The sequence below is a fragment of the Anopheles moucheti genome, chromosome 3 (genome assembly GCF_943734755.1).
Source record: "Anopheles moucheti chromosome 3, idAnoMoucSN_F20_07, whole genome shotgun sequence".
NCBI lineage: Eukaryota > Metazoa > Arthropoda > Insecta > Diptera > Culicidae > Anopheles > Anopheles moucheti.
In genome coordinates, this window is record NC_069141.1 from 48184696 (window position 1) to 48206956 (window position 22261).

General features: G+C 40.1%; 1 protein-coding gene across 2 annotated transcripts in view; it reads right to left on the bottom strand.

Annotated features, from left to right (window-relative positions):
* Window positions 1–5493: 5493 nt before the first annotated feature.
* LOC128301441 (tyrosine-protein phosphatase non-receptor type 61F) overlaps window positions 5494–22261 on the bottom strand; it is a 29277-nt gene continuing 12509 nt past the window's right edge. The window contains exons 2-8 of one of the 2 annotated variants that reach the window (XM_053037925.1): window positions 13750–13923; window positions 13423–13685; window positions 13117–13342; window positions 12905–13051; window positions 11912–12819; window positions 10503–10628; window positions 5494–6569 (exon numbers count right to left, since the gene is read on the bottom strand). In XM_053037925.1, the coding sequence (XP_052893885.1) occupies window positions 6545–6569; window positions 10503–10628; window positions 11912–12819; window positions 12905–13051; window positions 13117–13342; window positions 13423–13685; window positions 13750–13923 (1869 nt within the window). In that variant the 3' untranslated portion in view covers window positions 5494–6544. Of the gene's footprint in view, window positions 6570–8069; window positions 10629–11911; window positions 12820–12904; window positions 13052–13116; window positions 13343–13422; window positions 13686–13749; window positions 13924–22261 lie in introns of those variants that run through there. The other variant, XM_053037924.1, reaches the window with a different exon arrangement.

Here is a 22261-nt window from a genome sequence, read left to right on the forward strand (position 1 = left end):
CTTTGTCGGGATCCACCGCCAATCACAAACATTCGTCATACTGAGAATAGCACCTATACGGAATCCGACGAACTGTTTATATCGCCGCTGATCCGATCGTATCCATGAAAGAACAACCTTTGCATCTGTCCAGTAGACTTCTCTGATGATCTTGAGACTGTGGTTCTCCTTCACAGAACGAGCTAATCGTGCTCCTAATACAGCGGCAAGTAACTCCAAGCGGGGAATGGATGTCTGTTTTATTGGAGCAACTTTAGTGCGACTCATAACTAGAGCGCACTTCACTTCATTCCGAATTACTGCACGAATATACGCTACACATCCATAGGCCGAGTCGCTAGCATCAGTGAAGATGTGGAGTTGTATATCTGATACTTCCGACGTCTGAGCATTACCGAAGTATGGTCTTGGAACACTCATGGACTCAATGTTCCGTAGCAAGCGTATCCATCGAAGCCACTTATCATATGTTGTCTTATCGATCGCCGTATCCCAGTCACATCCACTGCGCCATATATCTTGTATGATCATTTTTCCTCTTACAGTGACTGGAGCGATGAACCCCATTGGGTCGAACTGCGACATGACGAAACTGAACACTTTTCTTTTGCTAGGGATTTCAGCTAAGAAAGAATGCTCTTCTCTCTGTACCATAGCCATCATACCGAAGTAGAAATAATCTTCCTTCGGGTTCCAAGCTATTCCCAATACTCGTTCGTGCTCGACACCCTTATCGACGAAAAAGTGAGAAGTGGGTGTTGTTGTTTCATCCATTGCTTCAAGGAACTTGTTGGAATTTGACATCCAGTTCCTTATCTTAAATCCACCTTGTTCATGAACAAACTTTACTTCCTTCGCCAGTTCTATGGCTTCCTCTACAGAGTCCACGCTGTCGTAATAATCGTCAACATAGTGACGCTCAATAATAGCTTTTGCTGCCCTCGGTAAACTCTCTGAATACTCTGCCGCGTTCAGGTTTTTTACATATTGAGCCGAGCACGGCGAACAAGTGGCTCCGAACGTAGCTACATCTAGCACATACTTCTCAGTACCAAATAGAAACCTTTGGGCCTGTTTATCGGGATCACGGATTAATAGCTGGTGAAACATCTCCTGCAGATCGCCTTCGAAAGCAACATATTTCTCACGGAATTGGCTAACCACCTTCGGTAATGGTACCAACAGGTCTGGCCCTTTTAACAATTCAGTATTAAGAGATACTCCTCCAACTCTCGCGGCCGCATCCCAAACTAGGCGGATTTTTCCTGGCTTCTTTGGTGTTTGTACCACATTCAGTGGGAGGTACCAGACTTCTGCTTCAGAATATTTATTCAGTTCTACTTCGGACAGTTTATGCGCATATCCCTTCTTTTGATAATCGGCTATCATTTCGTGGACTTTGCTCAATAACTGCGGATCTTTCTTTAGTTTTGTTTCAAGGGATTTTTTTCTTTTTTCTGCCATCGGCAAACTGTCGGGAAAGCTTCGAAGATCCACCCGCCACAATAGACCTGTTTCGAAATGTTTCCCTCGTCTGACAGTGGTTTCCTCAAGAATTTTTCTTGCCCTTTTTTCTTCAACAGGCTCTGGGATGTTGTATTCTGTTATTGTTTCTTCCGTGTATTGTTTTTGCATAACATCGTGTAGCTGACGATTCGTCATTTCCACATTATGGAAGAGCATATATGTTTGTCCTTGTCTCTTTTGAGCATTTGATCCGTAAATAGTCCATCCGAGCTTTGATCTGACTGCTATTGGTTCGCCTTTACGACCAATTCGAGATTCGAGAGGGGCCAGCATTTCCACATTATTAAGCCCTATAATGATTTTCGATTTCATTGTTTGATCATAATCAACTGGGATATCCCGCAAATGCGCAAATCGTTTCGTTAAAGAAGACATTGAAATCTTTTGTTCGGGTAGTTGGAGTTTTGATACCGTTCGTACGTCACATAGAGAGAATTTCTCCGATGAATTTCTAGCTGATACCGAAAGTTGTAATTTCTTCGATTTATCTTCTTGGCGATTTACGTCGTTTGTCCAACAAATGATTAAAGGCTCTGCTTCACCGTCCGCTTGTAGGGCGTTCGCCAAACTTTCTTCTACGAGCGTAGCCGAGGAACCCTCATCAATAAACGCCATGGTGTCAACTTGCTTATTTCCGTTGTACAGGGTGATCGGTATTGTTCTAAAAATAACTTCGGGATTATTACGACATTCACTTACGTTCTGTACTTGTAATATTGTTGTTACTCGATGTAATAAGGGATTATGCAACTCCGTGCATCCGGCTACATTGCAATGACGGGAGGCAGTACACTCTTCATTACACCCTTTTCTTAGACAGCGCTCGCAGAGTCCCAAACTATCCTTGGTTTTGATCTTCTCTGCAAGACTCATATTTTTAAAAGTAAAACAGTTTTTTAGAACATGGCCCGGTTTGTTACATACCCAACATTTCCATCCGGCTTCCTTACGTCCAGCTTCTTTCGTGGTATTGTGTACCTGCACACATTCTCGCTTCTTGTTTGCATTTCGAATCGGTTCAGGTTGCGTCGATCTAAAACTCATTACTTCATTGGCCTCTCGCATTACTCCTTGTAAGTAGCTTGTAAACATCGCTAGCATGGGACCTGATTTATCCTTCTTGAAACGCACCCACTCTCTTTGGTCGCTAGTTGGTAACTTTCCAATCAACTCCTCTACCAGTAGTGGATTATCGGCGTGTTCCTTCAGATCACAAGCAGTTATGTGTTCGTTCAATTGTTTCACCTTCATGCCAAATTTTATGAACGATTCAAGGTTGTTCGCATTTGGAGCCGCTACTTGACGCACTTGTTGTAGAAGAGATTTCAGTATTTTTCCCGGTCTTCCATAAAGTTCCTTAAGATCTTCGATGACGTTTGGAACAGATTCAGGTAGAATCAGGCATCCTTTCACGGCTTCTAAAGCTTCTCCTTCCAAACTTTCAATCAACCTAGTCAGGTTTTCAATATTAGAAAAACCGCAAGCTTGAGTCGAGTTGACGTAACTGCTATAGAACAGCGGCCAACGTTCGGCTTCTCCACGAAACTTCGGTAGTTTTCTGCTAACTACTTTCCGTGCAGCCGTTTGTGCCGGTGTTAGTTCTTCGATGTTTCCAATTGTCTCGTTCGGAGTAGATACTGCTGCAACTCCTGATTCTTTTTGGGCCTTTTCCAATTCTTCTTTGAACCGGCTTTCACACATGCGCAACTCCTTTTCATGGCTAATCTTCATTTCATACATTTGTTTTTGGAGAGCCATTTCCTTTTCATGTTGAGCTTGAAGCATTGACAAACTGTTTTCTAAATCTCCTTGTCGCTGCCTTTCCATCATCGTTAGATGCTTTTCATCCTCTAGTTCACACTGCGTGCGTTGCGTCGACCGCCTTGTTTTTGGCATTTTGAAACTAGGTTTTAGCACTAAACAAACAATTCAGCAAAAATCTAAACGCCTTAGTATTTAAAACTGGCTTAAAACGCTTTCGTAGAAGTCCGTGTTAAACTTTAACATGAAACGAGCCAGCTTGTTCGAACACCGAATTCGCCAGAATATGGTCTATTGTCCGTCTCACAACGCTCACCAATCGTGATCAAACCTGTATTTCACTGAAATCCTTGTCTTTATTTCTCCCTACTGTTGCTTGCGAGTTCAAGCTTCGGGTTCATTCTAAAGCACTATTTTCCTGGTTAAGACACTCCTAATTCGTGTCCATTCCTGTTCAAACCGACATTTTCGCCGAAATCCGTTCCCTTTCCCGTTCACTGTAAATGTGTTTGTTCAAACCTAAGGACTCACTGTCTTTCGTTGGTAACGCAAGACCGATCGCGCTAAACACGTTTCCACGAATCGATTGTCCCTCACTCTGACGCTGAATAAGCGTGCGCGTTCAAATCAGCATTTTCGCCGAAATCAGTTCTTTAACTATAACACACGACAAACTTAGACGTTTCAGCCATGGGAATCTATAGCTTTCTTTTGTTCTGCTTTCTGACGCTCACTGTTCACGTTCAAACTAGCATTTTCGCCGAAATTCCTTCCTTAACTCTGACACACGACAAACTTGTGCGCTTAAGCCACGGGATTCGCTGAATTTCTTTATTTGACGCAACATCGATCGTTCAGACACGTGGATTTCTATCCGCAGAACGTTTTTTTTTTCACTTCACACGCATACTACCGTTGCTGTCTCTGATTTTTATTAGGCGTAGGATTCTGCGTTTTTCCACAACCGGGCTCACGAGCACACTTTACACAGAGGCACAAAGCCTTTCTTGTCCTTTGCGAGAACGTTTAGCCTGCGTTAACTTTCCCCTACGCACATTCGTACCGAGAACAGTTTCACGCGTCTTTTACACCGAGCTCACAAGTCGAAGACTACTATGTATCGCGGTCGTAGTTGTGGCGCTTTTTTAATCTCACTCCATCGTTTTCCGATGACCACAAATTTTGAAAATGTTCGGACGCGGCTAGATTGGAAATTTTGTCAAATTTCTCTTATTATTATATTTTATTAAACAAAACGAGAAAATTCAAAATTTGGTCCGCTGACCGCACTGACTTGGAGTCGAGAGAAAAAAGGACCTTATTCGCTCCCGCGGGCAATTATATATCCCGTCGCACCGTGGTTTGTCTACGGACCTCGGCTGGTGACAACTTTTCGCTCCGAAATTCGATTTCGCCCTTCCAGTGGTCTTGAACACCTCAACAGAGCCATATAACATTGAATTATAATAATAATGCATATTTAAACGGTTCGAAAAGGTTACTAATTTATAAATAGACAATTCCGTATGTTGCTAGCAATATCGCCGCTCTGCAGGGTCTCGATGGCCGCAAGCGAACAGTGATCCGGACTTTGGAGACTCCTGTTCTACTCTATCATCTGTCGATGTCGGTGTGTACGATGGACAGATAAAAAAACATCCTTTCCCTCTTTCGTACAGCGCTTTTCGTCAAATGACGAATACTGCTGAGTATATAAAGATCAATGGAAAGCAGAACAGTTGTATGATGTTCTAGATCAAGGGTCTCCAAACTACGGTCCTGGAGAACCTCCAGCTTCTGAGTACATTATTAGTAAGTATTGCGAAAGTTTCCCCCAGCTAGGGTACTTTCAACCAATGCGGCCCGTGTGCTGATAATGTCTCTTTTTATGCTCTCTTGGTGTCAGAAATTAGAAATGACTCGTTATACAGGATTTTGTATTAACCGACGTATAATTTTCCGAAGAGAAAACGATGAAGGATTCTTGTCATTTCTTACGATATACTAAAACTGTCGATTGGTCACATTTGCCAGTTAAAGCGTATCACTTTAGCGTAAAACATCTTAGCAACTTCCCCATTTAGTAACTACAAGGTTAAGCACTAGAATCCCATTACGTCAACCATGAAAGGTTGATGAGCCAGTAAGTATGAGAAAAGAATAGTTTGTTATAGAACGAAATAACACAAAACAGTAGTTATGAGCAATAGTTTTATTATAAATGTTAACGTGCCTGCTATAAACATTACCATCGTGGCTTTTTTGACGAATCATGATGATTCCTAATCTAACCATTCCTACCCACGGGGGATATATTTCCGTTTAGTTGATTATAATTGGCTTTCAATGTTTGAACTCCTGCATGCTGTTACATTTTGGCAATGGTTATAGCACTAGTTTTAAACGCTATCGAATATATACCCGCAAATTACCCACAACTCAACTAGAATGAATACACAATTCAAAGCATTCAACAGTGAGCATTAAGTGTGTGTGAACAAATGTAATAAAATTGATTGATATAACGCAGTACCTGCATAAACACTGGTGTGCTAAAACAGATCCCTTTTAACATACGTCAGAAAAAATAGTAACTATAACAGTAAAATGACTTCAACTTATTGTTTTGTTAAAATGTAAGAAAACAGCACACACATGATACAATCGAATGCAATATTGGGTTAAGCCTGTTAGTTACACCTGATTTGCATACTTTTCGAAGAAGATGTATTGCAACTCTTTCTACTTGTAAATGTTGTTCAGATTGTCAAAAATCATAAATATTATCTCCTGGTCTCCACGATGTCCCCGTAATATTGCAAAAAATTGACATTCTGTTAATAGGACTCTCCGCATTACCATACGGTCGATTAATTGTTGCTTCTTGTAGTTATACTCCCTCAAAACCCCGATTAATTCTACTTTATACCGTAGCTAAAAGCAGTCTTTTGCCTTCGGTGTGCACCCGTCGTTCCATAGTATGCTTTTGTGTGTATACAAATGTGTGGGTTTGTGTACGTGTGTTTAAGAATTTAATGCATTTTGTCGATCGTCGATTGATCGACGCAACAATTGTGTTAACCTCAGTGCCACATAATTCCTTGGCCGTTGCGACGTTGTCAAAGAACGCGTTCAGCGCAATTTGTTTTTCGCGGAAAATTATCCGCAGAGTGGAATCGCCGTTTTATGTCGGGTACAATGAATAATCATTCTAAATGTGACATATAAAGTATACCCTCCAGGGAATTTCCAAATATCATTTCTCTGTTTCTTTTTGTTTCCTGCAATCGAGAGAAAGAGAGAGAATAGGAAATGAAAGAAAGATGAATCATTGTTATATCTTAGGAAAGTTGTTGTAACAACAAATAAAACCAAATGATCTAAATAAACAATATGGATAACAGCATGCTCTAATTATGTTCCTGTTCTGTGCATGTATCTTTTCTGTATGTTTTTGGTGGGAGTTTTGCAATCAATGCGCCGAAATTGTCCTTCAATGGGCATAAGCTGGTGGTACTTGTTACAATCAACTGGCACAATTGCCTAACAATGCTTGTTATGACAGCTTCTAGTTTTGAACTAAAGCATCTATTGGGTAACAACAACAACATCGAAAGACTAAACCAAATGTACAAATAGCAACACAAAAAACGCTAACAATTCTACAACGCGTTAGCCTACCGGTACTGCTTATGCACCTAACAACAATTTCACCTGATCTAGCCCTAAAAAGATGACACTACGGAAAACGTTTTTTGTGCATATAACTAAATTATTCAATTGTGGCAGTAGAACACGTGCGAGGGTTTTGTTTTGTTAAATTAACGTCGACTTTTTCCATTCGTTTGTATCACTAGGCTGCTATATATAGTGTTTCAAGTATCAGAAAAAATACAGCTGCAGTGTACTCTCTTGTGTATTTGCCCTGTTAGTATTTCTAGTTATGATTGGATATAGCTAGCTTCGTACCATTTTATAAAATGATCGACAATGACTTTACTATCGTGCTTTTTGTTGGTTCATTAATTACAATGCTTTCTGTTCATGTGTTCTTGTGGGTGTGTCAGCTGGCTCAATTGGAAAACATATCACCACTCACCATAATTCATAGAGGCTGCTATGTTCCCGTCGCACAGTGCCTTGTCTCATCCAATGCGCGTTCACAGTGCGGTTGAACAAGCAAAATGTTGTAGGAAAAAAGCAAAAGCCGTCTTCTTATCGTCCATGGTGCAGCCAGTTGCTAGGATTTACATTACGCTTAGAGAAGTTCCGATGCAATGCTGTTCAGCATTTAGGCAGAGTGTGGTCAAATGGGAAAAGCTACTCATATTGCAACTGTTCTTCTGTGCGAGGGCAAAATGTTGCTCAAAATATTAGTCGAAGGCAAAAATCTGATACAGATTACATTATAAAGCATATACAATATACTAACACACTAATCGACTTGCTTCTTTTCGCATAATTCGTTATATCGAGCGTTGGTATTCTAAAACGAAAAAGAAGAAACATAAAACATGAATAAGGGAGCAACAAAACTAATGCTTTGAGTAAAACATGTGCTTACATTTCGCATTTCCTTGGATTTTGATTGTTCTTCCGGGTATCCTAAGTAATTTACGCTTTGCCATTTTCATAAACACTCTTCCATTTTCTTATGATGCAAAACTAAAAAGCAAAAATGTAATACCTAGCGGTAATGGTACCGGAACGGGAAAAGCACTATAAGCAAATTTCTTTCTCCCAACGTACATAAAGTGACAACTATGCAACCATTACACCACATATGTTTTTTATACAATTTTTTTCTAGATTAAAACAAAAATAATAGACACGTACCTACTGTATACTGCCTAATATATATGTTTCTCCTTACTTTCATCCTTCCTCCTCCCTCACTTCCTCTTCACTTATTCCATCAGATTTGCTTTTCGTTTCGTCTATGTCATTCTCTTTACTTTGTTCACAATTCTAAATATGTTATTATATTTTTTCTCCTTATTGATTCTCTTTCTCGTCGTGCCTCTGAACTTGTGGCAAGGTTTTATAAAACATTTCTACATTTTTCTTCTGCTACCAGTAAAAGATAGGGGTTGTTAGAAAAGGAAAAGGGATAAAAAATAAACTATTCAATATAATATATCTAGAAAAAACACGGACCTTATATATGTATATATAATAATGTATATATATATATACTCGATCTTTCACCTAGATTCACTTCACACTCGTATCTGAATCTGTGCTCACAGCTTTTTCTGCAGTGTTGCTGAACTTGTTTGTTGTGTTTTGCGAAGGTGTGTATAGAATGATTACATTCACAACGCTCGATTATTAGCAGTACCATAATTGCAGTGTAATTAAGAAAGAATTATAATTCGCGTTATAAGAATTATATTCGCGCCAAGAAAACATATTTATCTTGGCTTCGGGCAGATCATTAAATGTTCATCCTATTGATAGAGTTAAACGGCAACGAATATAACCTCTGCCCTGTGGCGCCAATCATCTATTGTATAGTCATTCACATAAGGGTCCAATAAAAGGGAGAATGAGCACACCAAACACAAAAACTTGCAATGCCAATACAGTTTCAGTACGATTTAATTGTTGTGTAAGGTGTAAAACTCGCTTGTTGTAGTTCTAAGTATCCATTCAATGCAAACCCCAGCCATTCTTTCCATACGCGTCGAAACTCTAGAAACGCAACGATTAGAACAATCGTTCAAAAACATGGAAAACGCTTGACGATTCAAAAACATGATCGTAAAAAGTAAGTTCTTAACAATACCTCACAAACGGCTCACTTTTTCGCTTTGAACAAGAAAAAACATAAGCGTTAATCTTGTGGAAATCATGCACAATTCAATGTACAATTATAAGTTAATCAGAACGAATGAAATGATCAGGTGCGCGCTAGTTTTGCTTATCATAAATTTGTTTAATCGTTGTCGACAAATCGTCTGTTTTTCGGTGGAAATGCTTGCATAACCGATCGGAAATTTGTTTTTTTCAATGAAAAATGAAAAAAAAAATGAAAAAGAACATTCTATTTCATTTGAAATGTCTAGGTGTGTGACTCAGAACAATAATAAGTTTTAAAAGGATGAAATGTATCCAGTGTAAGTTGTGCACATACATTAGTGGTAAATTATGCTAACAGGATAAAGAAAATAACATACTAAAACAAACTATCTTAACATATTAGCATTTACAATAATTCTTGTGTTCTCTATTTCCATCATACCGCTGCAGCAGGATGGGTGTTCCATTTCGTTACAGTAAAGATAATCCTCCACTTGCGTTGCACTAGCCGATCGTCACAAAATTAACATACTTCTTTTAAACAGACTCGATTAACTTGCACACCGACATTTATCGAACGATGGGCCATTTTTCCAAACAGAGATTCTTGCCTCACGCGACAGCAACGCACATCAAACTGGTACCTGAACGATGAATATGAATAAATAAAGCGAAAGCATCTCGAACGTATCATTTATTTCCCTACTCTCTTCCCTATCTTTCTACGAGTTAGATTAAACGCATCATGACGATGCGTGTTTCCAATTGCAATACCTTGAAAAATGTGGCGGTATAAGTGTGTTGATTTATTGAACTATATCTTCTTTTCTATCGTTCTTCAAGCTGTCGGTTAAACCTTTTTTCAAATCTTACCACAGCCTGTTGTAAAGTGGGAAAAATGAATGAAAGAATAAATCGGTATGATGAAAAGCAAACTTTACGACACTACATTTCTCGCAAAGTATCTACAAATTTTAAATTCTTAAAACTGCAGCTGCAATTTGAAACATCGAAAAAACTGTTAAACGGCACTATAAAATCATCACCGTTGTTGTGTTGTGTTGTGAACCACCGTAATACAGGTGATCGTACGTATGTATAATCGAATTTCCCATGCTATCAAAACTTTTGATGGGAACGTATAGAGGATCAGCTTAGTACGACATTTTGATTACTTCTGCCATATGTAGGAATGATTTTTCCTTTTGCTAATACACTTTTTATGATTTTTTTTCTTTTTTAGTCTCTTGCTTAGTCGCCATCCCTTTTTCGATTTTTATGTGTCTTCTATGCCCCCATTCGTACCACGGCATTGATGCATCGTCTCGACACCGCATTACATTTGCTTGGTGTAAAGATATACGCACAGAACGCTGAAACAAACACCAGCTGCAATGGAAAACAGTAATAACCTGCGCTTTTTCGGTGATCCCTTACTTTCCACCTCTTTCCGCTTGCGTTTGATCTCACGTATTTTCTCCTCCATAGCTGACTGACGCTCGATACGCTTTCGACGTCGCAGTTCGGCGTTCGGTGACCTAGAGAAAGGTTTGAGAATAAAAATATTGAAATAATTTAATTATGCCAAAGGATTAAAAAAAAATCATGGAATAATTGAAGAGGAGATGTATTTAAACGAAAACCTATCTCACACATTGGATTCCATATGGTACATAAATTGGCATCCATAGAAAACAATAAAAGAGCAATTGAAATGAAACATAGGTGAGAAACACAGAAGTTCTACAGGTCCATCTTCTTAGGTTCTTAACAATATTACGAACGAATTGGCGAATGAAATGAAATGATCAGCTTGAGCACGTTGTGACTTAGGGTAATCAGCTGACTGGACTGCTAAAGCGACTGCTCGCTATTGCGATCAGTGCTGGAATATGCATCCATAGTTTAGTGGCCATCGGCGGAACGCTCCCTGGCGCGACTCAATATCTAGTTGGTATCTAACGGAAAATCACTCGCTTTGCTCCTGGCGAATCCAGGTGAATTATGATGGACGTTACTTGGCATGGAATCGTTGAACCAACGTAATTGTAACGCGCAAAGCTTATTTATGGCTGGACTCCTTGAAAATCCGATGGACTCAAATGAGCTGCACTCTGGACTCAACCTGTAAGTCCTGGCGAGATCGCTACATGCTAGAATGCTACTTGACGTAGGGGAATGCCGTACTTGTTTTGATTCCTTTGACCCGTTTCATGTTATGTGTAAGGAACTCAATGTTGTTTGTGATCGTTATGATCATAAATAAGAAATATTGAAAGAATCGGATTCTAACATTTTGAATTTGTTACGAAAAGCCAAAAGCTTTATACAGAAAAAGCATTTTTTTATAGAAACAGTTGAAACCGTATTATAAACAGAAGAAAATAATAATTAAAATAACGAACAAAAACCTTAACATTTATAAGTAAGTAACGTAATGAAATTAATTGAATCATTATTAGGTTCATTATTCGGTTTTAACCTGACGAAATATAGAAAACTTTAAAAACATTGCATCCAGTCTGGTTGCGGGTCTTCGAGAAATTCTGAATACCAATTTGCAAACCGTTGTTTTCATTAAAACGAGTTCACATTTGGAATCAATACATTTTTCCGATATTCCCGAAACCGACAGCCTAAAAAGTATAATAAAGAAACTGAATGTTCTTCCGAATTCTTCGGCCCGTGTTTATCCACCCTTCGGCTATCTTTTTACCAGCAAAATGACTAGTAATAGATTGCTTTACTAGTAAAACAATGCTGGTATACGTCATGTGCTATAAAATAAATACAAAGGAAATTCATTTGTTTTTTTACTTACAGTTCGCGCTCCGGACTGGAGATTGCATCCTCTCCATCATCCAGTGCACCATTCGGCAGCGGTGGTAGGCTCGAGTTAGCGTTAAAAGCCTGATCGTTCGATTTTGAGTCACCCCGTTTCGACTCCAACGTCGAATTGTTGGAACCGATTGCACTAGCCGTGGTGGACGACGTAGTAGATACCGACGTCGAGGTGGATATGCCCGTCGATGTGCCACCAGTACTAGAGGTGGTGCTGGTCGTCGTCGTTGTCGCTGTTGTGGTGCTACTGCTTTCATCCAGCAAGGAGCTTTTAATGTTATCACTGTTATCGGACGGAACGTCTCGGCGTATAGCGCCGCGATTCTTCTCCTCCAGTTCATCTTCATCGTAATCTTCTTCGCCAATGTCGCTATCGTTCTCCTCGATCAGCTCGTCTTCGCTGCTCATCGCGTTGTAGTCGCTGGCGTCGCTGTCACTGCTACCATTTCCGATACCACCACCACCACCACCACCATCGCTATCATGCTCATTCACTTTGTACAGTGCGCTATCCCGCACTATTGGCGGCAATGGCCGATTGCTGTACGGATTGTGATGATGATTGTTGTGGTTGTTGCTGTCATTTCGCTTATGATGGTGATTGTTGTGATGATGGTGGTGATGGTTTTCGTCACTCATCTCAAATTGCTTGCTCTTTTCTAGATTTACTAGATTGTTCACCTTGTCGCGGTCTCCGCCGTTACTGCTGCCGAGCAGGAAATCCTCGTGTACGCTCTCGCTGGTCGGAATAACCGGTAACGGTTTCACCGTGAGCGAATGAGTACGAGGGGGCGGTAGGGGCGGTGGCGTATCCTCGTTATCCTCCTGATCACTGTTCTGCTGACTGGATGAGGACACAACAGATAGTTCTTCAAACTCCTCAAACGACTGTGGATCAGAAAGGTACAAACCATTACACTTCAATGATATAACGCATTTTGAAAGAAAATATTACAATCAGCAATCAACTTACGGAGTTGTTCATACGTTTCATTCCTTCAATGATAGCCTGGTACGAGAAGTACAATTGATCCGGGGTTTGAATTAGCCCCATTCGATATTGTCGCAACTCAAGCAGCACATCCTGGACAGAAACCCGATCCTCTCCCTCCTTATCGACCTGAAAGAAAAAATTGTCGAAAACTTTACTAGCTACAATTCAAACCGTGGAAAATACCATCCTACCAGAACGAGACAACAGTCCACCAAACAAAACGTTCCGGAACGACCGATACCGGCGCTGCAGTGAATTATCGGTGGGCCAACGTCACGATCAAGCGCCCCGGAGTCGCGTACTTCCTTCAAAAATTGCAAAAATGCTACCGGAGAGCTAGGGATACCGAAATCCGGCCAAGTCGTGTAGTGAAACTGTATCACTTCGCGACTTTTGCCCGTCTCCATGTCCGTCAGTCTACGCATGATAAGGGGATTAATGTTAGCGGCAAATTTCAAACTTTCGTTGGGGTTTACTGTATGCAGCCAATCAATTACCTGAAAGTTCTTTTGCAGAAGTTTTTATACTCTACACACTTCAGATGTACCACCGAGAGCTGAACATCGGACAACTCGAGACGGTGCTGGTCGCCTATCTTTGCTGGCCAGTACTGGTGGCATTTGACGGTCGTTTGTTCGATCAGCTTGTTTAACATTAGAATGGCGCGTGAGTCATGCTCCCACACCATCACCCAAAAGTGGCCTACCGTAAGAGGAAGCGGTCCCTGGCAAAGAATGTACTTCCGACCAGCTCTGTCCATCTGAAGTGAAATAAAAAAAATACATTGACAAACCAACAAACAGCCAGATCATTGTGCTGCCTACCTTCACCAGGTTCGCGTTTATGTAGTCACCTTCGCCCCGTTTCAGTGCTACTCGGGAATGATCGTACGGTAGTACATCCCGATATCGGTTTAGTCGTCGGTTGTCCAACTTTTTCGATTCGTCGGTGGAAAACTTTTTCGCCCGCGCCTGAATATCGCTTCTCTCACGAATATCCTGCAAATTTGAAAAAGTAACACATTAATAATAGTACTCTGTTTTAATTAAAATAATTCATTCGTAATATAAATTTAAAAGTTTTATCGTAACAGTTTAATATCTAGCAGCATGGCCTGGCTTTTCCCGAAGAACAAGAAATCTATGGAGAATGTTTGATTGATTGATAGATCGATATGAATGAAGCATAAATATAACATTTGTTCTAGAAAAATAACTATTACAGATTGCCGTATACACGTGTGTAACCGCACAAATGAACTGGTTTTTACATTTGGACAACATTTGATTAATGTACTTTGTCTACGAAAGTTATTGAAATGAGAACATTGAGCACGAACAGAAATAAAAACACAGTACCAAATGCTAAACTATGATTTTATAGAATGAAAAATACAATCAATTCACATTCGTTTGGCGGGTAGTGTTTTCAATCAACAACTGTATCCCAACATCACTTAAATATAGTACATGTTCCGAAAAATTATACGGCAAAATGGTAGTTAAATCGTCATATAGATAACCTTTCAACCTCCATCAGCAGCAAGGGTGAATGATACAAATGTTATTAAATTCTGAAATTCTATGGAAATGGAATTTCACAACGTGACGCTTGTTAATTAGTTTAGTTTTGCTGCGATCTATCGCGAAGTTTTACCGCGATTGTTCCCGGTATAGGGTAGGGCAGTACGCGGGGAAATTGTAAGAGGTGCAAAAATGTCAAACTTCATCCATCAGAACCAATTGGCATCCCTGCTGCGGTTTTCTACTAACTATTTCTCCGTATTTGTACAAAGGCGAAAGAGGCGTCGTGTCGGGTTTCCGCCGAGCTGCTACATCATAAAATTCAATCCATTGCAGTATCGCATGTAGAGCGTGTTACACAGTACAACTTGTGTAAAGTTTATTTTGAGCAAAATGTTAACAACATTTACTTACAAATACTTACAACGACAAGTTTATTACAGAATAGTTAAGAGATTTTAAGACACCGAACCTTTTGCTGTGGGAACATGTCTTTCCCAATGATTATAATATACTTATATTGGTTTATTTTGACTTATACAACCAATTAAAACCTAATGAGATTGTTGCTACTTTATTGGAGACTTTATGACTGTCATTCAGGTAAGATATGGTGATAAGGTCATTATCGACATTTCTTTTTTATTCCAAACCGCAAGAATCGCTCTTCGATTCTGTTTGCACTTCTCATACATCAACCGTACAAACATTTTTAGTATACAAAAGTAGAGTTTAGAGTTCAAATTAAAAACTTGAAACGGTTGAACGAAAGTTTGTTAATTCATTAGACAAATTTTCCACCCGATCGGGCGACTAAAGTTCAAATGATAAACATAACAAGGGTTCTTGAATGGAGGAGTTATACGTATTGAGGACTTTTCAGTCAAAGTGAAAATCATCAAAAACATCGAGTGACACAGTGTACATTAAAAGGCCGGGGACAGTATTTTCGTTATCGAAGCACGGCCAAATGCATAGCAAAAACAGGCCACTATGTAATGATATTTGATTTCTTACCAATTAATTGAAAATATCTCATCGGCTGTCTCATATTGCACACCATGTTGGCTCATTAACGGTAAAGGTTTTAACATGTCTGCTGGTGCAGGATGAATCTAATTCAGATTCATAAATTTGTTTGAATTTTTTAACTGAATAAAGGCTCTGAATTTATATTGCAAAGATTTATTAGTCCTCAAAAATTCGTGAATCGCCAAAAAACACATTCCTAATAAATTTTATCAATAATGGTAGGACGCTCTTTATAAAATAAAAAAAAATTCTACTGCCATTATTGTACGTATTTTAAAAAATATTAATCCGAATCATAAACAATTTCAATCGGACCATTCTTTAAAGATATGAATGCATTTTCAGGTGCCATGCGCCGCGTAATAGTTAAAATGTATTAATTTTGGGGTTCACTATATATATCATCACTATATTTCCATGAAGGGTAAAAGAGATTGCACGAAAAACCTTGGACTTCTTCACGGCAAGAAACTCGTCACATCCATATTCAATGCCCTGCAGTTTTCCTGCTTGTGAGCTCTAAATCAGCTTGAAGCCAATTTCTAAATCATACACTGCCTTCACATTTTCGAAGCTAACGAGTAGTATGTCATTGCTAACTTTATCACCGACCACGACTAATGATCGGAATTGTGGGTTTCGACTTCCTTTAGGAAACGCAACGTAAATTAAAAAAAAAACAAAAAAATAAATGGTTGCAACGTTTGCACTGCAAGCGAAATCGTCGTGCCCAGATATGCGTGCCATTTGAAACTAAACTTCCGCAAACGTGCGTTTCCGTGGGCCAACCGCGAGGACAAATGCCTGTTCAGCATAATGTAAATGTCGCTTCTGCTTTTCGCCGCACACGAAACTAACGGGGTAGTGTGTGCAAAATCAACGGCCAGCACCATGGCACTAACTACTACATTGCGACCTACTGTGGAGGACCTAGTTAAATTGAATTAAAAGAATGATGAAAAAAAAACAACACGCGTTTGCTAACAAAAACAAACAAACAAAACTATGCAACCGCAACACAGCTGCGTCTGCATTCCGATTCGCATATATCCGGTCGCTTTTTTGAAAATGAATTCCGATTACTACCCGATACAACACACGCGGCAACCGATCGCGATTGATCGTGCGATGGTGACGGTTTGCATGAGAAGGTGGGAAAATAATGCAGTTTAATTATTTCATTCGTTAAACACGCTTCGTCGGAGTCCTCCAAATGTTAGTAATACTTGCGCATAGCACAATCAAAAAAATGCGCACCAGGTGATAATTGATGGGTGATGTACATTGTGAAGTTTCTTCTTGCTTGTTTCACGAGGAAATTAGTTTCACGACCGACCCTATTTTGATTACAGGACGTAGAGGAGAGAAGACGTGCGTAGGAGAAGGCTAAATTAAATTTCACATTTTCTTAATGCTTTTTAACCGTCAATTATTTCGCTGGCACTGACTGTAATAGAGAGCGGTAGAAATGTCTACAGATCGGCAAATCGTTACGATGTTAAAAGCGTGAATGTGATGTACATTTTTCTCCTATCCGTAGTAAATGATTGGCAGCGGTATAAACTAGCATGAAAGGCAAACCTAAATTGTAAGTAAATTGATAAAAAATATATACGATAAATGTTTAATAGCATACTTGAAGGGGTTACAGGGTTCCGCAAATTTTTAGAATCGTGCAAGATCAGATTAAAGAGCGAATTGGTAGTGGAATACAAATAACATCAATGAATGAACAAAACTGCATATTTTCATGAAAGCTAATTACAAACAATTGGTTATTTAGAACAGAATTTACAATTCATTTCACTGAAAACTGTCTTGTACATTTTTCCTGGAACGTGCTATTCAGTATAGTGTGCTCGTTGTATCCTATCTATCGCGGATCTTAGTATGCCTAATACAAAATAACTAATAATTGTTTAAATGTATACATTTCTCGGAACAAAGAACCAAATATCAAACTGATTGATGGGGTTTCAAAGGGCCGAAGTGTGGAATTTGATACTCCAAAAAAAAGATTGTACATCGAAAATAGCTAAAAAAAATCCACGAATTCTTTTGCGTATTTGAACATTTTTGTAAACAATGTTTTAAAATAGCGCTATTGCAGCTATTGTAAAGAAATGTAAATTGCCAACATAAAAATCACAGTACTAAAAACATTTTAAGCCGAACTACTTGTTTAGAAGTCTTTTAGTTACAAAACGTATAATGTACCACAAACCTAAGGCCTAAGAGAAGCTTATTAATCTCTGCAAGAAACAGCAAAATAGGTTCAACAAAGTCAACACAGTATGGTTCATTTTCAACGAAGAAACACAATGAAAGTGCCAAAGAGTCGCATCGTTCCCTAGACCATTAGCCTGTTATGAATCATTATGTGAGTCAGCGTGCTTAAAATTTAAATAACAACAATCTTCTCCTCGTTCAGTCATGTGTACGGGAGAATGGATAGGATTTTGTACAAGTCCTGTCATGTTTCGACAGACCACCGGTTTTACCAAATGCACCACCGGAGCTCCCAAATTTATTTAATAGGATTTTTACTAGTTCATTTAATTATTTCTTACATTCATTGGCTATCAATGATCCTAGGAATCGTCTTAAGTCTAATACTAATACAGGCAGTCCCCGAGATACGCGGTTCCTCTTATACGCGGATTCGGAGATACGCGGTTTTTGGAAATTTGACAGCTGGGCTAATTTATAGCACAAAATCTTTTCAAAAAGGTGAAACTTAGTCGAAAATACCTTCTTTTGTCACATAAAACATTTCTTTCTAACTTATTTTAATGTATTCTTTCTTAAAATCGCCTGATTCGGTTAAAAAATAAAGTCCAAAGAAGGAAATCGACTCTGTGAATTTGAAGTATAAACAAAATTGCACCAGGATTCGACATACGCGGAAATTCGAGTTACGGGGATTTTTCCCGGATTATAGCGGTCCGCTATAATAGCGTATCTCGGGGACTGCCTGTACTAATAATACTAATTTACTCATTTATATACTATTTATATTTAACTGACTTTACTATTTATATTTAATTGTGGGAGCGTATTTATTCAAAGTTAACAAATCACACAATCAATGGACGATCGTCAGATTTCAAAATTTGATAGCACCGATATACGCAATATTTTCGACTTCGGTTTCGCGTAGAAAATGAGACGAATCAATGGCAGAAAATTTGGTCTTGTGGGGCCGATTTTGAAAGCGCGTTGGCGGACCGGATTTTGCCCACACCGGGGCATTCGTTAACGCAACACGTCTGTTTGTGTAGCAAACGCGATGCACAAAACTCGAACCTGGAACTGAATAGCATACCACCTTCTGCTTTTTTGGCATAGCTAGAACTCATGTCCACCTTGTATATTGACTAGCTGGACATACGATTTAGCAAGTACATAGATCATAGGGGAAATGGTGGCGGATATCAGACTGCAAGCACCAAACCACAAAGGTTTGAGACACGATGGGACACTATTTGGGATTTCCGCAATAAGCGCCTACCACAGCAAGTGAACAGTTTAAACAACGGTAACTCATACAACCGTTTCGTATTTATCTGATTCCAAGTTTATCTGCCTTCACACGATAATTTTAGCGCAAAACAGTGCTTACTCACACAACTCTTCCTGGGATCAAAGCGTGTGATGGACTTTTCTTCTTAAATTGTGGATATTCCGCCAGGGGGAAGCAAAGTGGATTGAGTACACCAGGATTATCTTTTGTCGTTTATTTATCTAGGACCACGTCCATCCGCGTCAGTCGCTTGCTACCAACTCCTGACAAGCCGCTTGCGTCGCTCGCAAACGCTCGCTCTCTCTCTCTTCTACTGACAGACGCTCACCGCCAATGCTCTCTCCTAGACGCTCTCTTGTCGCGCTCCCTTAATGTTGCTCTTCCGTTTCGTACGGAACATACTCCCCAGCGGGAAATGTTTAGCTATTCCTGTAACCCTGGGAGTGGCGCTAATTTATGAATTGATCGCTTGTATGTACCTCCTTTTGTGTAAATATCTACTACCCGTACTAAGCCATCAGCTCCTGCATACGTCTTGATTATGCGGCCCATTTTCCACATCTGTGGTGGCGTGTTATCCTCTTTTATTAACACTAACATATCTGGTTTAACGTTCGCGCGTTGAGTAGTCCACTTACTCCGAACCTGTAGCTCGCTCAAGTATTCTCTTGCCCATCTGGCCCAAAATTGATCCCTAAGCTGCTGTATTCGTTGCCATCTGTTTAGTCTATTCTCCGAAATATCCACATACGATGGTTCAGAAATCCCTACTAAAGGTCGATTGATCATAAAATGAGCTGGAGTTAAACAATCAAGATCCTGAGGGTCACTAGAATGAGCATATAATGGCCTGGAATTAAGAATCGCTTCAATCTGACACAATAAGGTGTAAAACTCAAAAATTGTTAAAGACGCTGTCTTATACACCTTCTTCAGTACCGACTTAACACTTTTGACCCCAGCCTCCCAGATTCCACCAAAATGTGGAGCGTTAGGGGGTATATGCTTCCAGTTAATCTCTTTAACCTGACAAAACTCAACAAAGCCCTGAGCAGTAACCGCTGCTTTATACGCATTACGCAATTCCCGGAGCTCAGCGTTAGCACCTACAAAATTCGTGCCATTATCACTGAATACCTCCTGTGGTATTCCTCTCCGTGACACGAACCTCTTGAAAGCCGCCAGAAACGCCTCAGTAGTTAGATTTTCAACAGCCTCCAGATGGATCCCCTTGGTTACCATGCACACAAATATGCAAATGTAACCCTTCGACGAGGATATGCGCCGCAAACCTGATCTCAGCATTATGGGTCCGGCATAATCCAACCCAACTCGTTCAAACGTTGGCGCCGAATTCACACGATATGCAGGAAGATCACCCATTCGTTGATTGATGGTTGTAGGGTTAGCCTTGAAACATACTACACATCCACGAAGTACCTTGCGTACCGTAGATCTTGCATTTGCCAACCAATACTGTTGGCGTAGTATGGTTATGACGCCTGAGCAACCCACATGCAGATTCTCACGATGTATCATGTTGATGATTCTAGTTGTAACCACGCTCGTATTGGGCAGCAATAGCTGATGTCTGGATTCATATGGAAGTTGCGAATGTTGTAGACGACCACCTACTCTCAGCAAACCGTCTTGCAGGAACAAATTTAGGTTTGCATAACGATGATTTCGGCCACCGTTCTTTACAGCCGCTATAATGTCAGAAAGTTCCATCATCTGAACTATGCCAACAATTCGCCGTGATGATTCCTTTAGTTCCGATATCAATAACACCGAGCCCTTGATTCGATCCTTGTCCTTACGCCTAGCGTTGGCTACAAAACGTAAAACATATGCCATTATTCTTTGGATCTTTCGAAATGAATCATACCTGTTTATGAACGGAAACTCTTCTCTGTTCATAGAAACATGAATCATCAGTTTCGAGCGCAGTTCCGGTATGGCATCATCTGGAAGATCTTCTGGACGTTCCGCATCTATGCTACATTCGGTTAAGAATGCTGGCCCCTTCCACCAAAGATCGTTCTTCGCAAGCTCAGAAGCAGCTTGCCCTCGCGAAACAATGTCTGCTGGGTTTGATGCTGTGTTCACGTAACTCCAGGTGAACTCACTGTGAGAAATAATCTCTGCCACTCTATTACGTACAAATACCTCCAAACAATCCAACGGTTTCTTTAGCCAAGCTAGCACCACTTGACTGTCCGACCACAGGTAAATGTGCTGGAACGATGTTCTGAACAAAACATCCACAACCTTTGTTGTTAATCTGCTCAGAAGAAGCGCTGCCAACAACTCCTTACGAGGGATAGTTGTAGGTGAAATAGGAGCGACCTTGGATTTGCTCGTAACCAATTGCGCCTCAGCATGACCATCGCTTCTGATCGATCTGATGTAGATACACGCACCGTAGGCTTTGTCCGATGCGTCTGCGAACCCATGTATCTCATAGACGCCTGAAGTACCATTTACCATTTGTCTGGGAATCCTTATTTGATCTTCTCTCGGCAATGCGTCCATGAAGTTTATCCAATCCTTGAGCAGGGAATCATCAATTTGTTCATCCCAACCAACCTGTGCCTTCCATAATCTTTGCATAAGCAATTTTGCAAGAACTGTCACTGGTGAAATGAGCCCTAGAGGATCAAATATCTTAGCCAATGCTGACAAAACCTCTCGTTTTGTTGGGGACGAGATTTCTGGTATCTGTGGAGTGATGTAGATAAACTCATCCGAAGTCGGATTCCACCTTATACCCAACGTCTTTATAAACTCATTGGCTCTGATCTCATGTAACGCCGTGTAAGGATCATGATGCTCTCTTGGTATTTCCTCCAATAATGTTTCTACATTGGATGCCCATTTGTGCAAATGCATACCTGCTGACCTAAACAGCTGGATTAATTGCTGCTTTATTTTCAACAATTCATCTACCTGGTTTGCTCCGAAAAGGCCATCATCCACATAGAAATTTTCCTTCACCACTCGACTGGCTAACGGAAATCTGTCTTGTTCATCTGCAGCCAACTGCAACAGCGTCCGTGTTGCCAAGAAAGGTGCAGCAGCAGTTCCATATGTAACTGTTGTCAACTCTAAGGTCCGTATCGGATCTGTTGGTACCGCTCTCCAAAATATTCGTTGCAGGGGCGTATCACTCGGGTCCACCTGAATTTGTCGGAACATCTTGGCGACATCAGCACTTAACACGTACCTATGCATACGAAACCTCAGCTGGATCGAAAA